This window comes from Cricetulus griseus, chromosome 3 (genome assembly GCF_003668045.3).
Source record: "Cricetulus griseus strain 17A/GY chromosome 3, alternate assembly CriGri-PICRH-1.0, whole genome shotgun sequence".
Lineage (NCBI taxonomy): Eukaryota > Metazoa > Chordata > Mammalia > Rodentia > Cricetidae > Cricetulus > Cricetulus griseus.
The window spans coordinates 49,560,904-49,579,913 of record NC_048596.1 but is presented as its reverse complement, the minus strand read 5'-3'; the positions used below and the strand labels follow the sequence as shown (position 1 = coordinate 49,579,913).

The following is a 19,010-nucleotide window of genomic DNA, read 5'->3' as shown; positions in this document are numbered from 1 at the left end:
CTGCCAGGAGGCACAAGCTGAGGTTCTTCTGGGATTTCTCTTGGAAGCTGATGATCAAGAAAAAAACAAAAACCAAAAGAAACGTTTCCTTTGCCTCATGCCCTCCTCACAAGCATCTCAGATGTAAAAGCATCTCTCTTTAGAATCAGAGTTAGAATTCGGGGACATAGGGGAAAAGAGCTGTGCTCGGGGGCGGGGAGGGGACGCAGACATGGACAGGCCAAACCAGGCAGGCTGACAACTCTGGGCAGCTGTGTGGAGACAGCTTGTTTCCCCGTCTAGCCCCACCCAAGGGAGAAACCCAAAGGGTGAAGGGTACAGGCTGGTCAACCCTTCTGAGGGAGACCTGACTTTGGGTCCCGCCCAGCTTTGCCCCCAGGTAGTGTTGGGAGAGATCCAGAAGAGCTGGTATCTCCATGGCAACCTAAAAAGGAAAAAGAAGCACAGACATGCCTGGGCCGTCTACAAAACAGCAGAACCACCTGGAGCCACAGTGAAAACCTTGGTGCGGTAAATTCCTGAGTCTGGGAGGGAAAGTCAGTCTTCGTTGGCTCCCCAGGCCAACAGGGCACCCAAGGGAAGGAGCACCTTCAATTCCCCCACACTGCTGCCAGATCTGCAAGTTTTACAAGAGTGTGCATGCCTCCCTCCAAGGTCCTGGAGGGAGGGGAATCAGATACAGCCTGCCTTCCTGAGCCTCCCTTCCTTCCAGCAGCTTCCTGCTAGAGAAGAGAGTCTGAAAGGAGAGACTTTGAATACATTTTATTCAGAAGATAATAAAATAGCGTGCACTTTATTTAAAACCAACCAAGCGCTGATACAAATATATATATATCACTGCAACCATGATTCCACATCAAACCTTATCAGTCAGAATGGGCATTTATTTTTCACATCTTGTGTTGGACCTGGCACAGGACACCTTCCTCCAGGAAGGCTTTACAGGCCAAGGCCAAGACTGAACAAGTGCCCTGGTGGAGAGGGTTAGTGGCAGGCTCCCCCTGGGCCCCATAGAATAGATCAGGGCCAGGCCATGCTCTTCCCAGCTGCTGGGATGGCAGAGTGGACAGGAGGAGAAATAGACATTGGGTCCTCCTGCCTTTTTCAAGGTCCCTGAAATCCCCAAAGGACATTTGACAGTCTCCCACAGGGCCCCAGCTGCAGGAGAGCTAGCCTTTGCTTTGGCTGCAGGAGAGTTGGGATTCTGCAAGGGACTACTCTTTCTGAACACAAAGTAGCCATAGCACACTTTCCTACATTCAGTGTGGCAAAGGGCAACTGGAGGGTGCTATTGACTCCCATTAAGGCACTTGTAACAGAACCCAGATGTGCAGGCCTCCAAGGGCCCTGTTTCTCACTTATCCTCGAGTCTAGCCTCTCCTGTCCCTTCCCACTGCTGTGCAATAAGGAAGGCAGCAAGGGTCTTGAGGGACTTGGGATGGTGGTGTGATGGGAGTCTGAGTAGGAAGAAGAGAGCTGGAGTGTGGTGAAATGGTAGCTTCAGCCTGGAAAGGCCTTTTGTAAGGAAGCCAGGCAGCAGCAGGTTAATCATCATGGAGATCAGTGGCAGTGGTACTGGCTGAGAGCAGAAGCTGGAGCCGAGGCCCCTCCAACCTGCCCTGGGGGATGCAGGCTGGGAGCAGAAAAGGGGCAGGGAGCCATCCCTTGACTGAGCACCTGCAGAAGGCAGGTTCTCTTCTCTCAGCTAGGGACTAGTGCAGGGGTAAAGGGGTGAAGGGTTTGGACACAGGCAAGGCAAGGGCAAGGGGCTGCAAGGAGGGCCATGAGACCCAGAAGCAGCTCAGCTCTTTGGTATGATGAGGGTGTCACTGTGGGATATCCCTGTCATTCTTCCTCCATACTCCGGGGTGCCTTGGTCGCTCGCCTCTGCCTCCCTCGAAGCTCTTCTATTTGGCGCTCCAGCCCTCTCACCTTAGCTTCCAGGTGTGTCCCCGAGCCCCTGGAGCCAGTGAGCCGGCTCAGCAAGGCATAGAGAGTCAGCAAGGCCAGGAGCATCAAGGCCCGGGTGGAGGGGTCAGGCACAGACCTCACCAGGCCCACAAAACCAGCCACAAAGAGGACAAGCTTCAGACCCCCCAGGATCCGTCCTAGCAAGGCCAAGACCAAGCCTAGGAGCAAGGACAGCAGCCAGTAGATGACCAGTGCTGCTGCTCCCCACAGTAGAAGGGTCTGGACTTGGCTGGGGCTGAGCTTCAAGGACTGGGTGAGATTTTCACCTGAAAAGGAAAAGGACAGAGTCAGCAATCTAGAGGTGTGATGAGGGCAAAGAGGGGCAAGAAATGATGAAACAGAAGGAACAACAGCCTTGCAAAAGCACAGCCCACTGTTACACACTTGGGAAACCGATTTGAATCCCAGGCTCCTGGCCGTGGGACTCTTGGAAGACTACTTCTCTTGTGGAGATGGAGTTTTATTTATTATATGAGGACAGTTATCTGCCTTCCAGGGCTTTGGTTAACCAGAGAGGAAATACTACACCTTTGTACAATGTTCAATACAAGTAAACTGCTGGGACAGAGGAAGAATCTCTAGCCTCCCCTTCCACTGTACTTCTCTGGTGATAGCTGCAAACAGCTGGGGGAATGTCTAGCCCCACACAGATAAACTCCCACCAACAGCAAGGTCAGACACAGCCTGGCTATCTAATTCTCTGCCACTCACCATCTAGCCCCAGGGCACTCAACAACTGGGCAGCAATCCCAGACAGGGCAAAGCAGGCCACAGAGATGGCTGATGAGATGGCCCACATCACCTGTAACAGGGTCTGTGAAAGAGACAAATCCATTATGAATGAGGCTCTTCTCCTCCTGCCTGGTCCTCACCGCCTCCAGACTACCTGCAGGGAGATCTCTGACTTGGGCTTGGGTCAAAAGTCCCCAGACTCTGAGTCTGATGAGGGGGCCCTTCTGTCATGTCTCCTTCCTGACCCAGGATCCAGAACACCTGAGACAGACTTCAGTTGCTCAGCTGAGATGTTCTGGAGGTGGCAGGAGGTGCACTTTTGTGTGAAAGGGGGAATCACCATATCCCATGTTAGGCACTCTAAGGAACTGGAGGCCTCCAAGCCTCCTAGGGAATCAGGAAGGAGTGTGAAAGAATGTCCATGCAGAGCTGGGACATGTGAGAAAAGGAGTCAATCAACTGCACTGCATTGTGGATTTGTTTGTGTGTCTGCATGTGTGCCCTCGAAGACCCACAGGGAGACTGCAGGCTGACATCAGGATGCCTTCCTCAATTCTCCACTGGATTTTTAAAGATTTTATTTTTATTTACATATTCATGTGTGTTTGTTTATGAATATGTGTGTGTATGGGAGGGGGTAGGGATGTGATCAAAGAAGCCAGAAGAGAGTGTTGGATTCCCTGAAGCTGGAGTTACAGTCAGTTGTGAACCACCTGAGGGTCGTTGAAACCAAACTCTAATCCTCTGCAAGAGCAACAAGTGTTCTTAAATCCTGAGCAGCCTCTCTATTTTCTGAGACAGGATTCTTACTAAACCTGGAGCTCTAGTTTCTGCTAGCCTGGCTGGCCAACCAGCAAGCTCCTGGTGTCTGCCTGTTTCTGCCCACCCCACTTTCCCATTGCGGAAGGTTACAGACATTCACAGCATGCCCAGTCTTCACATGTTCTAGAGACTGAAACTCTTATCTGCATACTTGCATAGTAAGCACTTGACCCACTGGCATTTCCCCGGCCCTATATTGTGGATTTTATAAACCACTGTCTGGGCACTTTGGTATGAACTATCATATCAGAAGGGACACCACACTAGAAAAGGCACTGGGTGGAAGAACCAAGCCTTCCATAGACTCTTCATGAGCCCCATTTCGCTTTTACAGATGAGGACTTAAACTCAGCTCTCTGTACACTGCCAATTTAAGATGCTAGGTCTCGGGGCTAGAGAGATGGCTCAGAGGTGAAAAGCACTGGCTGCTCTTCCAGAGGTCCTGAGTTCAATTCCCAGCAACCACATGGTGGCTCACAACCATCCAGATCTGGTGCTGTCTTCTGTTGTGCAGAACTCTGTATACATAATAATAAATAAATCTTAAAAAAAAAAAAAAGCACTGCCTGCTTAAAAAAAAAAAAAAAAAAAAAAGATGCTAGGTCTGACTCAGATCAGATCAAAGACTCCTTGGGGACCCACTAACCTGCGTTTGTAAGAGTAGGTTATTTTGCAGCCTTTCTGGCAAAATGGACAAAAACTGGAAAAAGATAGGGTGGTGCTAAAAGGCCAGAAGGTAAAAACCAGGCAATCAGCCAGCAAGCAAGCAGCAGGACTGCCAGGCTGTATTTGTGGAAGGTGGAGCTCTCCACAGTGTGGACTAGGACAAACAGGTTGTGGTGGCAAAGGTAAGGTGGCGTTAACAATGTCTCTTCATTTGTTTATGCACACAGCCACTACAGTGGTTTTGTTTTTGTTTTTAGTTATTGCCTTTTAAGCTTCAGCTATCCTATAAAGCAACTGTAACTCTTCTGCTATCAGCAGCGTTTAAGATGCAAGAGCCCGAAGTCTGAGGGAATTCTGTGTCCGCATGCACCAACTCTTTCAAAGCTACTAAGAAAACTTATTTAAATCTCTGCCCCCGATAAAGAACTCAAGATTCAAAGATTGAGGTAGAATTCTGCTTCCCAGAGAGGCTGAATAGCAAGCAGCTCACCTAGTTCACCTCCTTGAGTCCCTGGAGAAGTCCTTGTGCATTTTCTCGCCCCCTCTTTATAAACCCTTGTCCACCTGGCTCCTCCCTACAACTTCCTGTCTAGTTGCTGACCCATCCTCCTGACAGCAGGTGAATTTTATTTAATCAAAAACATCTTTGCATCATTATACAAATGTTCCAGAGCATAAACACACCTTAAAATAATATTCTACAACACTACAGCACCTTCTTTACCTCTGAAATCACATGCATGGTCTCTGGCCCCAGCCAGGTATCCAGCGTCTCCTTCAGAGATCGGCCAATCTGGGTCAAAAGATCAGCTGAGGCCTCCCTCTTCTGTTGGCCAGGTGGGTCTCGATAGGACTGGGATGATGACGATGAGTGGAAGAGGAGGACGAACACGAGGACCACTAGGACAGCTTTGAACAGATGCCTGCTCCATGATGGACTGCCATGTGAGCCTGCCATGTTTGTGTCTGTCAAGAGAGGGCCACAAGGTAAACAAGTGGTGATCCAGACCTGATGGATACTTTTAATCTCCCAGCTGATCTGCCATTCCCTACCCCATCCCTGGTCCATAGCAAGCATCCCAGTCAAACCTAAAAGGAGCTGTGTGCTGAAAGAAAAAAAAAAAAAAAAGATGAAGCAGGACTTTCGATCTAAACTGGCACAATTATCTGATTCACAGCTTCCTCAAGATAGGCAAGATCTCAATGCAGTCTATTCCTGCAGGCCTAAAATCTGAAGGCCTGTCTCCACGTGGGTCTTAGGCACCATGGACGTGAGCGAATTACAAGTCTCTAAATGCTTCCTCCCAAGAAGCTTATAATGTACTGAAGACAAAGCCGATAGAAAAAAAGTAACTTAAAAATAGCTCGTAAGTAGGATTACCACTGTACATTACCAATGTAAAATAAAACACTTGGTTAACAGAGCATACAAGAATGACTGCATTTGCAACAGTATCTCAGCAGGGTTGTTATGCAAGGTATTTTTTGTCCCTCGCCCCTGTGGGCATAGACATTAAGAAACAGTCTGCAGATGAGCACTTGTGCAAGGTCACTGGGTTTAGAAGGATTTCAAGCCAAGCCTCTTCTTCCAAATCCTACCCTTGCTGGGGGTCAGAGTGTTCAGTGGATCTCAAACAGGACTGTTCAGTGACATCACCTGAAAGTGGCACAAAGTGCCAATGTCTGTGTCCAAGAACACTGGTTCTGATGGCATTGTCTCTCTGTGACCTGGTCTTGGACATGAGTTCCTCAATGTTTGGACTATTCAAAGTTGAGAACCATTCTAAGAATATAGAGAAAGGCTAAACTCTGTTTCTCCTATACTATCACTTAACAGTCCACGTAAGATTTGTGTTTATTTGTGTGAGGTTTTTTTGTTGTTTTGTTTTTTCTGTTCTCATCCCCAGCAAACAAGCAATCCACTGTGCACTGGACATCTTCTAATTCAACTTGGTTTTGACACTACCTACCTGGAGGCAGAGTCATATCCCTTTGCCTGTTTGGGAGTGAGAAGTTGAGGTCATTCTGTGTCAATGGCTATGATAGTGTGTACACACACACACACACACACACACACACACACACACAGAGAGAGAGAGAGAGAGAGAGAGAGAGAGCGAGAGAGAGAGAGAGAGAGAGAGAGAGAGAGAGAGAGAGAGGGAGGGAGAGAGAGAGGGAGAGAGGGAGGGAGAACAGCAGTTTGGTTTTCATCTATCCTTCCTGGCTTAGAGCTCACATCTTATATAATTTAATATAAGGAAAGAACAGAAAAGATACCTTTTGTCAAAGTAAACAGCCTTTTAGCCAGCTTCCTGCAACATCTTCAGAGGATGAAGGGTGAAAGACAGCCCTTTTCAACATACAGTTTATGTTAATAAGACCATTTTTAGAGATCTCCCCAGATAACTTAGGATTGGAGGGGTAATTGCCAGCGGGACCAGCCACGCCTTTAGAGGGATAAGACTTTCATCTTTAACCTCTGGGGAAGAATGGTGGCTAATGATTGAATTGATTCCCATGACCAATCATGTGGTTTAACACAGCTATATAATGTGCCCGCTCTTTGGTGGGTTCTCCTTTTCAAGATTGTTTCCTGTTCTTTTGCCCACTGATATATTACTAACATATGAAGAGAAGCTGTACCATAATGATTAAAATGTTAGCTGTTGCCGGGGACAGGTAGCTCAATGATAGACAGATGGCTTGCCTAGTATGTGCATGGCCTTGGGTTCAAACCCTAAAACAGGTAGGTAGATAACTGCTAAATAATGTTTATATTTAAAGAATCCATAACTTCTGGTGACTTTTGGATTACGTCAGGATGTATAATATCCTTCCTTGTTCTTTAATTCTGTGCTTCAACTAATAAGAAACATGTAAATAAATGGCTATGAAGTCTAATTTACAGACAAGTAATGTCTCTCTAAGAACTATAGGAACTAGCCCCAGGAGGTTGAAGTCAAGATCTATCATGATGTTCTGGCCAGAAGGAAAAAAAGAGGGAGCTGCATGCCTTGGATGAGAAGACCCCACTCAGCATGCACCACCCCCACCACTCCAAATTTACTCTCTACAAAACCCTTTTATGTATCTGCACTCTATAAGATGGAGATTTGAGGTCAATAGGCCCTGAATGAATCTGATGTCCTCCCCACCAACTCTCTCCTGAGTATTTGCTTTCAAGCAATGAGAGGCAGGACCTGTGTTCACAACCTCAGATTCCAGTCACCAAGTCCCAGCTTATTTTATCTGTTCTCTGTTTGGATATAAGTCAAGGTTCCTACAACCCCTTTATCGGGTTCAGATAATGGGCTAATGAGAGTCAAGAGTTCCGGGAAATGTAGAAATTACTTTAACTAGGCAAAGATGTGTTGCCTTTGTTTATGCTGCACTTGCTTAATTATGAAAAGATGTGCTGCTGTTGCATCTTGCCTGACTAAGGCACCCGATCGGTCTAATGAAAGCTGAACATTCAATAACTAGACAGAAAAGGGATAGGCGGGGCTGGCAGCAGAGAATATGTAGGAGGAGAAATCTAGGCTCAGGAGAGGAAGAAGGAGAGAACAAGGGACACACTGGAGCCAGAAAGCAGGCAGCTGCCAGACACATATGGAGAAGCAGTGAAAGTAAGATATACAGAAGAAAGAAAGGTAAAAAGCCCTGAGGCAAAAGGTAGTGGAAGACAAACAGGATAATTTAATTTATAAGAGTTAGCGGGACAAGCATAAAATAAGGTTGAGCATTCATAACTAATAAGTCTGTGTCATGATTTGTGACCTGGTTGGTGCCCCCACACACACACCAAAAAAAAAAAAAAAAAAAAAAAAAAAAAAAAAAAAAAAAGCCTGGTACAGGGAAACACTTAGGTTCACTGGCTGAATAATTGCAAATGTTTATTATAAAGGATATTGATGTACACCAGCTGTAAAGATGGCAGCACAAGAGATGGGGGAAGGAGTACAGAGATTCCATGCCCTACCCAGTGTACCACACTCAGAGGCCTCTCTATATGTTTAGTAATCTGGAAGCGCTACAAACCCTGTCTTTTCTGGATTCCCCTAGAAGTTTCATTATATAAGTATGATAAACCAAATCTGGGGCCACTGGGATCAATTCAATCATTAGCCACTCTCCTCCTCAGAGGCACCAACTCTTTAAGACATGGCTGGTCCCCTGGCAATTTTCCCCGCCAATTCTGTGGTTAGCTAGGGAGCTTTTTCAAGACATTGCAGAAAGTCAGGTCAAACAGCTAATGATTTAAAAAAAGGTATCATCCCATATATTAAATTACAAGGGATATGTGAGCTCTGGACCAGAAAAGACAGATGAAAATCAAACTTCTGGTGTGTGTGTGTGTGTGTGTGTGTGTGTGTATGTGTGTTTGTGTGTGTGTTTGAGGGGGAGCGTTCGTGCAAAGTGCTGGTATGTGTGTGTTATATCACACCATTGACACAAAATGACCTCAACTTCCTGCCAAAATAAGCAAGGGGTTAAGGAACAGCCCAGAAGGAAAGATTATCATGAACAAAAAGCAGGCACTGCACTAATCTCAACCTCCTAGGTACTTACCCAGGTAGGCATTGTTACCCCTGATGATGAAATCCAGGAAGAATAGGCAGTATGTGGGAAAACCTGGCTGTGAATTCAAGTGCGTCTATCGAGCACTCCTTTGTCCATAACCACTCTGTTGTGCTGTGTTCAATTTTGAAGTTATTGATAAAGCCATATAATAGATTATCCATAAGCTAAAACGCACTTGGCATCTACCAACCATCTCAGGAAAATACGGTGAAAATTTACCCAAGCACTTTGTGCTTTCTGCTCTGATCTCATTCATAACAGGATGCCATGGATGAGCTAAGATCCAGCAAGTATCAACTTATTGAAGCAGGTGAGGAGCAGGCAAGAAGAATGTTTGCAGCACCTTCTTTTTTTGCCACGCTGCTGGAGAAATGTCAAAGGCTCTAGCAAATCCTGTTCTCCCTCAGGCTCAAAAAAGGTCCCTGCAGTTCCAGAGTTTCTGTGATTCAGGGCTGATGAGTAAAGGCCCAGGCAAGCCTCTAAGGTGGAGGAGAGGCCAGGTTTTGAAGTGTTTGTGGTTGCCAGGGTATTGGGAGAGTTGGCCACAAACCTAGAGCCATCTGGATAGCAGGGAGGGAAAAGAAGATGTTCCCATTTGGGCAGAGAAGGCTCCAAAAAAAGACTTCTAAAAATACTACATTTGGGGTAACTTCTGGCCCAGAAACAGCTGCCCAACACCCCTCCAGAGGCCTGTAAGGTCAAGTGGAGTTGCAAAACACATAGTTCAAGTGGAAGAACCTTAGGCTGGGAATGCCTTCTACTCTTTGGCACAAATCAAGAGCCAGATGGCTCCCACCTGCCACTGGTGGGAGACATGGGAAACATGGGCTAGTTCCTGAGTTATCTGGGTCATGATGGGGCCTTAAAGAGCAGGGTTGCTATCTTGGGTTGGATCCTATATCCAAGGACCTCCAACAGAGGAGTCAGGTGTCGCCTCTTCCCTGCTAGAAGGTCAGGGTGATGTGAGCTGCAACTCCCATGGCAGCCTGCTATGTTTTCTGTGCCAGCTTCAACTTGAAGTAGCCATCTGCCCCAGTCTGGAGGACCCTGAAATAAATCCTCCACAGTGAGGCCAGCACTGTTCTGCCAGGTGACCTGAACTGTTCTAGAAAATGTCCCTTACAGGGTTCTGGAGAACACTGGTTGTTGAGAGGTATTGAGCACAAGTGACAAGCTGCTTTCTTTACCAGTTCCTTTCCATCTTTCTTTTCTTTTTTGTTTTTCTTTTTCTTTTTTGAGAGAAACCCAGGCAATATGAATCTTATTCACCACCATTGTGCTTCCTCATGCTTCTTAAGAACTTCACAGTTTTTTTGTCAGGCATTTGGTGGCACACGCCTTTAGTCCCAGAAAAAAAAGGGGGGGGGGGCTGGAGAGATGGCTCAGCGGTTAAGAGCACTGCCTGCTCTTCCAAAGGTCTGGAGTTCAATTCCCAGCAACCACAGGGTGGCTCAACTATCTGCAATGAGAGTTGGTGCCCTCTTCTGGCCTGCAGGCATACACACAGGCAGAACACTGTACACATAATAAATAAATCTTAAAAAAACAAAACAGCAAAACCTTTACAATTTTGTTGTTAAGCCAGGGTGTAATGTAGCCAGTGCTGGCCTGAACTCCTTACGCATCTGAGGGTGACTTTGAACTTCTGATCCTTTTGCTTCTACCTCCCCAAGTATTGAATTTACAAGTGTGTGCCACACATTTGTTGCACTAGAGATTGAACCCAGGTCTTTGTGCATAAAGGCAAACACTCTACTAATCGAGATACATGCCAGCCTTCACTGAATTATTATTGGTTTTTGTTTTTGTTTTTTTGAGACAGGGTTTCTCTTTGTACTCCCAGCTGTCCTAGAACTTGCTCTGTAGACCAGGCTGGCCTCAAACTCAAGAGATCCGCCTGTCTTGGCCTCCTGAGTGCTGAGCTCCTCGTCAAATTATTAATGCAGAAAGATGCTATGGTCATTAAGAGCCAAACAGTTTGTCCTCTAAAAGATGGAAGCATGTCTTAAACTTTTTGCTTACTCAGACAACTAGGAGGTGCTCAATAGTAAGTGGTAATATGTATGTTATCAAAGTTTTGTTTGTATAGTAATTTATAATTAACAAAGTGATTATTATCTACCTCATTTAATTCTTATGGCAGTGTGTGTGTGTGTGTGTGTGTGTGTGTGTGTGTGTAGTGTGTGTACCTGGAAATCAAACTCAGAGCTATCGCACAGGCAAGCAAGCACTCCACCACTGAGTTACAAAACAACAGTGTGTATGTACAAGTGTGCATGTGTGGACACCAAAGACCAAGTGAGCAAGTTAGTTCTCTCCTTCTGCCATGTGGGTCTCAGGGATCAAGCCCATCGGGCAGGTGCTTTTTCCCCATGGAGCGTCTTACCAGCCTTAATTATCTTTATTGTTATCATTTATGCCTCACTTTGCTTAGAGCAGAAGTGGGGACTTGAAGCTCAGGCTTGCCCTTTTGTCTGTCTCATACTTCAGTACTGCCTTGGTAATGCCTGCTCTCTGCCCTCGGGAACATACAGTCCCACCAACCACCATCAGGCTCAAAGCAGAAAACACCCAAATCTCCCAAGAGGAGCCCTTATAGCAGGAGATGGCCCACCTGCTCAGTTTACAGGTTATACACCAAGGAGGTAAGAGGAACCAGCCAAACGTAGCACTGAGACTGGCCACTCCTATTCAGACAGCTGCAATTCAGCTCAGGCAGGAGCAGTCTCAGCTGGGGGAACTGCTTTTACTTACTCTGGTGATGAGAAGTCGATATATGTTCAGCTGTGGTTTGCTCAGCCAGGGTAGGGTGGGGCTGTCCACACTGGTCCCAGACAGCACTCCTTCCTCTTCTTTTTCCTTTCTCAATATAAATCACTACCAGAGCAGGAACTAACGTGGTGCCCTCTGCTGGCCCCACCTGTCCTTTCACTACTTACAGCAGTCCTGTGGATCAGCGGTCCTCAACACCGGACTGCCCATCTAGACTGCCTGCATAGCCTGTTAAACAAGGATGTCTGCCCCACCCAGGCAACCCACTCAGACTCTCCCAGGGAGGAGCTCAGCCTTTTTGTTTGTTTGTTTTGTTTTGTTTTTAAAGCGCCCCAGGATTCCTGAGGCAGAATCAAAAAGGTTAGAAGCCCAGAGAAAAAGTGTACTTTAAGCAAAGCCTCCTTAGAGCTCTCTGTACAAAGGACATAGGTTCAATTCTATCACAAACTAGCTGCCACTACCTTTACACCTGTTACTTAACTAACCTATCTGACTTTCAATCTCTTCAAATGTAAACCCTGTTGAAACCGGGTTAAGAGTTGCTTTGAGAAGTTGAATCCTTTGTGCAAGCACCCTGTTCACAATTTGTGCCATAACCTCGCAACAACTCAGTCTAACTTGACATTAACTTTTCTCGGAAACCTCAGCACCTAACATAGAATGACTAATTAATGCTTGCTAAAAGAATATCTGAAGCCCGCCAAGAAGCCACAAGGGTAAGCCATAGACTTGGAGGGGGGGGGGCGTATTTGAATAGTGAATCCAAATATACAACAGCCACATGAGAAGCATAGCTGAGTTGGAAGATCCTAAACGCGGAGAAGTCACCACTAAGGAGAATGAAGTCAGCGTTCTGGCAGGTCGGAGCTAAACCCCTGACAGCTGCCGCCAGCAACTGTTTTGGGGGTAGGGTGACTGCAAAGAGGGGCAGCCTTGCCGCTCCCTTCCCAAGGCCCAGACTCCCGACGACAGGTTGTCAGTGGCATGTGCTATTTCGAACAACACATGCCCTGCCAAGCGCTTCATAGTGGCGTCGCAAGGCCCATGAGATCTGGGTACCCAGACGGGGGCTCCAACTGGGATGGTAAGAGGCTGGACCATGGGGCTAGGGTACAGCTCAGCACTGACTTCACCCCCAAATCTGGCAGCTGCTCCCTCTACTGGACCTCAGCGCTCGAACCCACTTTCTCCGGGAAACACTTTACTTCTGGGTTACCTAGTAACAACGCCCCCGGTTGCATAGCAACGAGGTTTCGGGTTCCAGGCTGGCTGAGCCCCACGCTCCACGTTCGACCCCTCCCCAATCCGGCTCACAGGCCTCGCGGCTCCGCCCTGTTGCCGCTTTGCAAATCTGTCCCATAAGTAGCATCCAAACCACAGATCTCGGGCCGCACTCACCCTGCTCCAGCCACCGCTATCCTTCACGTGCGACTTCGCTGAAAAACGCGCCAGCAAACCCGCGCCTCAACTCCCGGGGTGTTGGTTTAGACTCTGCGCATGCGCGGGGCGATTGCGCTGGGAGACTGGCGGGCCTCTTTGCTGTCCGAGAGGACACCGTGGACGCATGCGCTTTGCTCGCCCCATTATGGCTTGTGTGTGTGTGTGTGCTTCCCTCCCAAGCATTTCCAAGAGAAGAATGGCGTCGGAAATTGGAGCTGGAACGGAAGCGAAGCCTTTGTCAGGAAAGGGAAAAAAAAAAAAAAAAAAAAAACTGTCGAAGCTGTGGCGTTGGTAGAGTCGGTGTTTGGTTCGGGATTCGGTGCTGATCCGAGTTTGCCACGCATTTAGGGCAGCACAATTTCCCCGAGCCATGGATGCGGCTCCTGCGGCATCGCGGGAAGTGTAGTTCTTAAGCGGGGTTCTGGAGAGCACCTGGAGGGTTGAGAAACCTTTTGTGATGAAAAGGCACAAAAGGTCTCAGTGGACACTTTAGCGGTGCACTGTCTTGGGCAAATGCATCCACCACGGGAGAGAGCAAAACCTCACTCCAGTTGTGCAATTCCCCCGCCCCGACCCCTCCAACCTTTGCTTAGACTTGTAGAGAAAGGAAGAAACCCCAATCCCCCACCCTCCGCCGCCGCCCTTTTTAGAACCACTAAGGTAACTTTGTGAATGGGATAGGCACAGAGATTTAAATGTTTAACTTACATGTATTTATTTGTTTTGTGTGGGTGGGTGCGCGCACCACAGGACTGCTATGGAGATGAAAGGAGTCAGTTCTCTCCTACTATGTGGATCCCATCGGATTCAGGTTGTCAGGCTTGGCAACAAGCACCTGTATTGTTGCGCCATCTCAGCTGCCCAGTGTTGTCGCTGTTGTTTTTGAGCCCCATCAAAGGATGCCATAAGACAGCCCCCCCCCCTTTAATGTTAAAATTCCTTCTTCAGAAACAAACTCTGCCCCCACCCTATCCTTGAATCAGCCTTCAGATTCTTTCTTCACCCCGTATCTGTCACCTCACGCAGTTGCTTCTCCATCAGATGCTTCTCAGACTCATCATTTTCATCTACATCTTTGGTTGCTTCCTGTGCCTCTCAGTCCGGAGTCTTCCTTCCAGAATCCGTACTGGTAGAATCCTCATCCTGGAGTCTTCTAATAGTTGCAGCTTGCTATTTGCTTGTGAAATTTCTTCCAATTTCAGTTTGCCTCTATAGAAAAGATTTCAGGCATGGTGGGGTGGTGGTGGTGTTTCTAGGTTCTTACCAGGTTGCAAGTACCTTGGGAAATTAACATAGGGCCAAACATTGAGGTAGGATGGAAAAATGGAAATGTTTGGGAACATGGGATGGGAAAGGAGGCCCTCACTCTGAAGTTTGGTTAAAGCCTCCTTACCAGCTAAGAATCAAGATTCCAACACAATTAAAAATTACTCAAGGCATTTCTCGCCTCCTAACTGTAAGCGTACAAGTTTCTAGGAACTTCACTAGAAACTCCCATTTACAATAAGAAGGACCTGTCATAATCCTCCCCCACCTATGTAACCCTACTAGATTATACGACTAACTCAGTCACTTCTGGAGCCACCCTATAAACTTACTTACCAGAAAGAGAGTAAAGGATATAAAAAAAAAAATTCTTAGCATTCTTTTAATGTAACTTGAGTGTCACCAGAATATTTTGTAATTGTGACTCTTGAGAATCCTGTATACACACTTGGTTATGTCTTATTCTTTCCCTGGGTGTCTTTCTTAAATCTAGTTCCATATATATATTTATTTAATAAACCTCAACTCTGCTTCATACTAGCTAGACTTAAATTCTTTTCTGGATTGAAAAAAAAAAAAAAGGATCAAAGCCGATCAGTGGTGTCACAAGCCTTTAATCACAGCACTCTGGAGGCAGAGGCAGGTAGATCTCTGGGAGTTCAAGGCCAGCCTGGTCTACAGAAGGAGTTACAGGACAGCCAGGTCCACACAGAGAAACCCTGTCTGCCCCCCCCAAAAAAAAACCAAAAGCAAAAAAACAAAACAAAAATGCTGAAACCCCACTTATTTAAAAGAAGAAGAAAGAAAGAAAGAAGGAAAGAAAGAACGACAGGATCAAGTTTTACCTGTCAGGTTCCCTAAAAGATTAAAGGAACTCTCCAAGCTTTTGTGAGTGACAGTGTGGAGCTGTAGTCCCTGCCACCACCAACCCACGGAAAGGGAACAAGTTCATCCAATCCTGGCTGTCTGCTGTTTCAGCTGGTAGTTTCAGAAACTCTGCTACCTTAGCTAATCCTCTGCTCTTCGTCCTCATCCATGGCTACTGACTCTTCCAAGAAACAGAGAAGCTTTGGGGATTTTTGCCGATCTGCCTCCATATTTCCTGAGGAGCAGCAGAAGCTGTTGCTTTAGAACAAGGCATAAAATTCCCTTTTCAGGGACTCATAACACCTTATCACTCCTGGCTTCCTTGCTGGAATTCAGGAAAATGACTCACCAAAGTATGGTGCTTTGGCATACGTTCTAGTTTGCTTTCTATTGCTATGATAAACACCATGACCAAAAGCAACTTGGGGAAGGCTTTATTTGGCTTACATGCCCTGATCACAGTCACTGAGGGACGTCAGGGCAGAAACTCAAAGCAAGAACTTGGAGGCAGGAACTAAGCAGGAGAGGCCATAGATGAATGCTGCTTACTGGCTTGCTCAGACTGTTCTCTTACATAGCCCAGGACTACCTGCCCATGGCACTGCCCACAGAGGGCTAGGCCCTCCTACTTCTATCATAAATGAATAAAATGTCCCATAGATTTGCCTGTGGGACAATCTTGTGAAGGCATTTTCTCAATTGAGGTTCACTCTTCCCAGATGATCCTAACTTACATGAAGTTGACCAACACCAGCAACTAATGTACCAGAATGGCATACTGAACTGAGACTACCAGGAGCAGACTGAGAAAGCAATGTCTAAGTGCCTATTGGACTAAAGATAGTCACCCCCATAAAGAAATCCTTTTGTCATGAGTCCCTTGCCTGGAATTCCAATCAGCCTGGGAAGGTTCCCTCACAGGAAAGAAGGCATGTCAATTTAACTCTCCCCCTTTCTTGTTTTTATTTGTTTTTCAAGACCAGGTTTCACTGTGTATCCCTGACTGTCTTGGAACTCACTCTGTAGACCAGGCTGGCCTTGAACTCAGAGATCCACCTGCCTCTGCCTAACAAGTGCTGGGATTAAAGGTGTATGCCATCACTGCCTTCCTTCCTTCCTTCCTTCCTTCCTTCCTTCCTTCCTTCCTTCCTTCCTTCCTTCCTCCCTTCCTTTCTTGTTGTTTCTTTTAGTTTTGAGATAGAGTTTCATATAGTTCAGGCTACCCTCAACTCAACTGCTTAGCTGAGAATGACTCATCCTGCTTCTCCCTCCAGAGCACTGAGATTATGGGTGTTTACTGCCATGCCTGCTTCAGTGCTAAGGTGGAACCTGGAGCTTCATGCACACTAGGTAAGTCCTTTAACTAACTAAGCTAAGTCCTCAGTCCACAATTTCACTTCTGAAGCATCCTCAGAGACAACTTTTATTATCTGACAGACTGTGTGTGTGCAGGAATGGAGCCCATGGCCTTGATAAGTGAGGCAAGTGCTCTGCTCTCTGCCTCTGAGATACATCCCCAGCTCGCCCCCTCCCAGCCGTGGTTTATCCCAAGTTTATTTCTCCTTTCTTTCTCATTACTTGTTACCACTCCACACCCAGAGGCCCTGAGCTCCCACTCCCCACTGCAGCCCAGGGTGGTGGATGGTGTCAAACTCTCATTTCCCTGGCCCTCCCTTCTCTGCTATATTTTTTGTTGGACTCTGGCATAATTATATATATTTTTTTAAAAAATGTTTTACTATTTATCTGCAATAATTTTATTTCATAGACTCAAGTATTAAGACGTTTTCTTTCCTTTATACCCTGAATCCTTTCCATTGTTAGAGGAGCTGGCCTTTGAAACTAAAAAAGGCTTCAAGAGCCTTCGTTTTCCCTGACTTCACGATACCATTTATATCACAACTATAAGTTCCCTAGTATAGACACACATGCTGCTCATGTGATATTGCCAATTTGTAATACAATATCTACAAGGCACAGGGGAATAATAATTAATCACCAGAGGTCATACCCTATATTTTGTTTCTGTAACAGAATACCAGAGGCTATTTATAAAACAGTAGAGGTTTGTTTAGCTCTTGTTTTTGAAGGCTAGGAAGACCAAGTGTTAGGAATAAGGCGAGTGGGGGACCTTTGCTGAATTCCATGGTGGTGAAGGACACACATGCCAAGGAGAAAGAGCTTGAGTGGGAAGTTTTATTACAGAGGGAAGGGAGGGGGGAGAGAAGAGAAAAATGAGGAGAAAGATGGAGAGAGAGAAAGAAAGAGACACACACACACACACAGAGAGAGAGAGAGAGAGAGAGAGAGAGAGAGAGAGAGAGAGAGAAGGGAAGCAGGAAATGCCTCTTCAGAGGAACATTGGGAAAGAGAATAAAAGTGGGTGGAGTTTGTTTTTAAAGGGTCCTTTGCACCTGTGTACAGACCAAGTAGTGATGTAGCAGCCATGGAACACTGGCTGACCACGGTACTCCCTGAGTGTATTCTGCCAGGTGACAGGCCAGCAACGTGCCTGAATCCTTACACCAAGAACAAGGCTCCAATACCTGAAGAGTGCCACAACATATAACATAACAGACAGAATCACGTGGTAACTCCAAGCAAGTATTCCAGACAGGTGTGTGAGTTAGTTCCCCCCTCCCTTTTATGTGGGAATTGGACTTGGGTCATCCCGGCTTGAACAGCAGACGTATTTTCCTGCTGAACCATCTGGCTGGCCCTATTTTATCTTTGTGGTGCTAGAGATCTAACCCAGGATCTTGCACTAACTAAGCAGGCACTCTGCTACTGAGCTCTGACCCCAGCTCTATAAAACAAGTTTTTATAACAAAGCCACTGCTTTCATAATCCACTAACCTGTTAATCCCATAGTATATGAGGTCAGAGCCCTCGACACCCAGTCACTTCCCAAAGGCCCTCTCTCTCAACACTGCTGTATTGAGAGAGAGCATGTTTCCATCATACCAGGTCTCTCTTTTTTTATTCCATTTGTGTGTATGTGGCTTTTCCTGGGGAGATGGCAAAGAAGCAACTCCACCCAAGCCTAGCTTGGTGAAGCAGTTAAGTTTATAGGTGTCACTTAAAGGCCTACGGGTGACTCAAAGTCAACTGCATGCCTAAAAAGCCCACCCCAGCATGAAGGAGGATTCACAAGAACTGCTTTTCTGGGGCTCCCTGGCCAACTTGCAAGCAGTTCCACTAAAAGTTTTTCCTCTCCCCAAATCACTTGCTGCTTTATAACACTAGGGAGGGCTTTGAGAATCTTTTTTTTTTTTTAAGATTTTATTTATTTAGTATACAGTCTTTAGCCTGCACACCAGCAGAGGGTACCAAATCTCATTCAAGGTGGTTGTGAGCCACCATGTGGTTGCTGGGAATTGAACTCAGGATCTCTGGAAGAACAGTGCTCTTAACCGCTGAGCCATCTCTCTGCTTTGTGAATCTTAACAACATTCAGAAGTTATTGAGCCTGGTAACTGTCACTTGAGTCTTAGGGGACTCCTTTCTCCCTCTTGAGGAAATGTTTCAATTCACAGGAAACAGATACTACACAAAACTATCCTGTTCCAAACTATTTTGTATGTATCTTCCAGAGGAAACTTCTGAAAGTATGGTTATCACTTCATAGCTCAAAATGCAGTGAAATGCTACTTTGTTGCCAGACCAATCTAGTCTAATCACCTTGGGTTCAGGAGCCCCACTTAGACTGATTTATTTCCTCTCTATATCTAAATACTTGAGATGCCTGGCCTGTCAGGCAGCCTGCCATTCAGTAAACAATACTGGCAATGTCTCTGCTAAGTGTCAGGCACTGAGCGACACTCTTAGACTCTTGAGAACTAGTAGAGAGAGTAGTACAATCTAGTAGAGGACCCAGGTGCTAAAAGGACTTT

General features: G+C 46.4%; 1 protein-coding gene across 2 annotated transcripts; it reads right to left on the bottom strand.

Annotated features, from left to right (window-relative positions):
- Positions 1-756: 756 nt before the first annotated feature.
- Tmem109 (transmembrane protein 109) lies at positions 757-13,097 on the bottom strand. Of its 2 annotated transcripts, none has more exons than XM_027406678.2 (4): positions 12,943-13,097; positions 4,916-5,157; positions 2,683-2,785; positions 757-2,237 (listed from the first exon to the last, which is right to left on the bottom strand). In XM_027406678.2, exons 2-4 carry the CDS (start codon positions 5,147-5,149, stop codon positions 1,846-1,848), a joined length of 729 nt encoding a protein of 242 aa, XP_027262479.1. In that variant the 5' UTR covers positions 5,150-5,157; positions 12,943-13,097; the 3' UTR covers positions 757-1,845. The 2 variants fall into 2 exon arrangements, with proteins under 2 accessions (XP_027262479.1, XP_027262480.1); XM_027406679.2 differs by lacking the exon at positions 12,943-13,097 and adding an exon at positions 11,527-11,684.
- Between the last annotated feature and the right edge of the window lie 5,913 nt (positions 13,098-19,010).

Excerpts from the sequence above, each read along its gene's own strand:
- Tmem109 (XM_027406678.2), bottom strand. The coding sequence starts at position 5,149 with ATGGCAGGCTCACATGGCAGTCCATCATGGAGCAGGCATCTGTTCAAA. Across the intron at positions 2,786-4,915 it reads CCATGCATGTGATTTCAGAG|ACCCTGTTACAGGTGATGTG; the intron begins GTAAAGAAGGTG and ends TCTCTTTCACAG. Across the intron at positions 2,238-2,682 it reads GAGTGCCCTGGGGCTAGATG|GTGAAAATCTCACCCAGTCC; the intron begins GTGAGTGGCAGA and ends TTTCCTTTTCAG.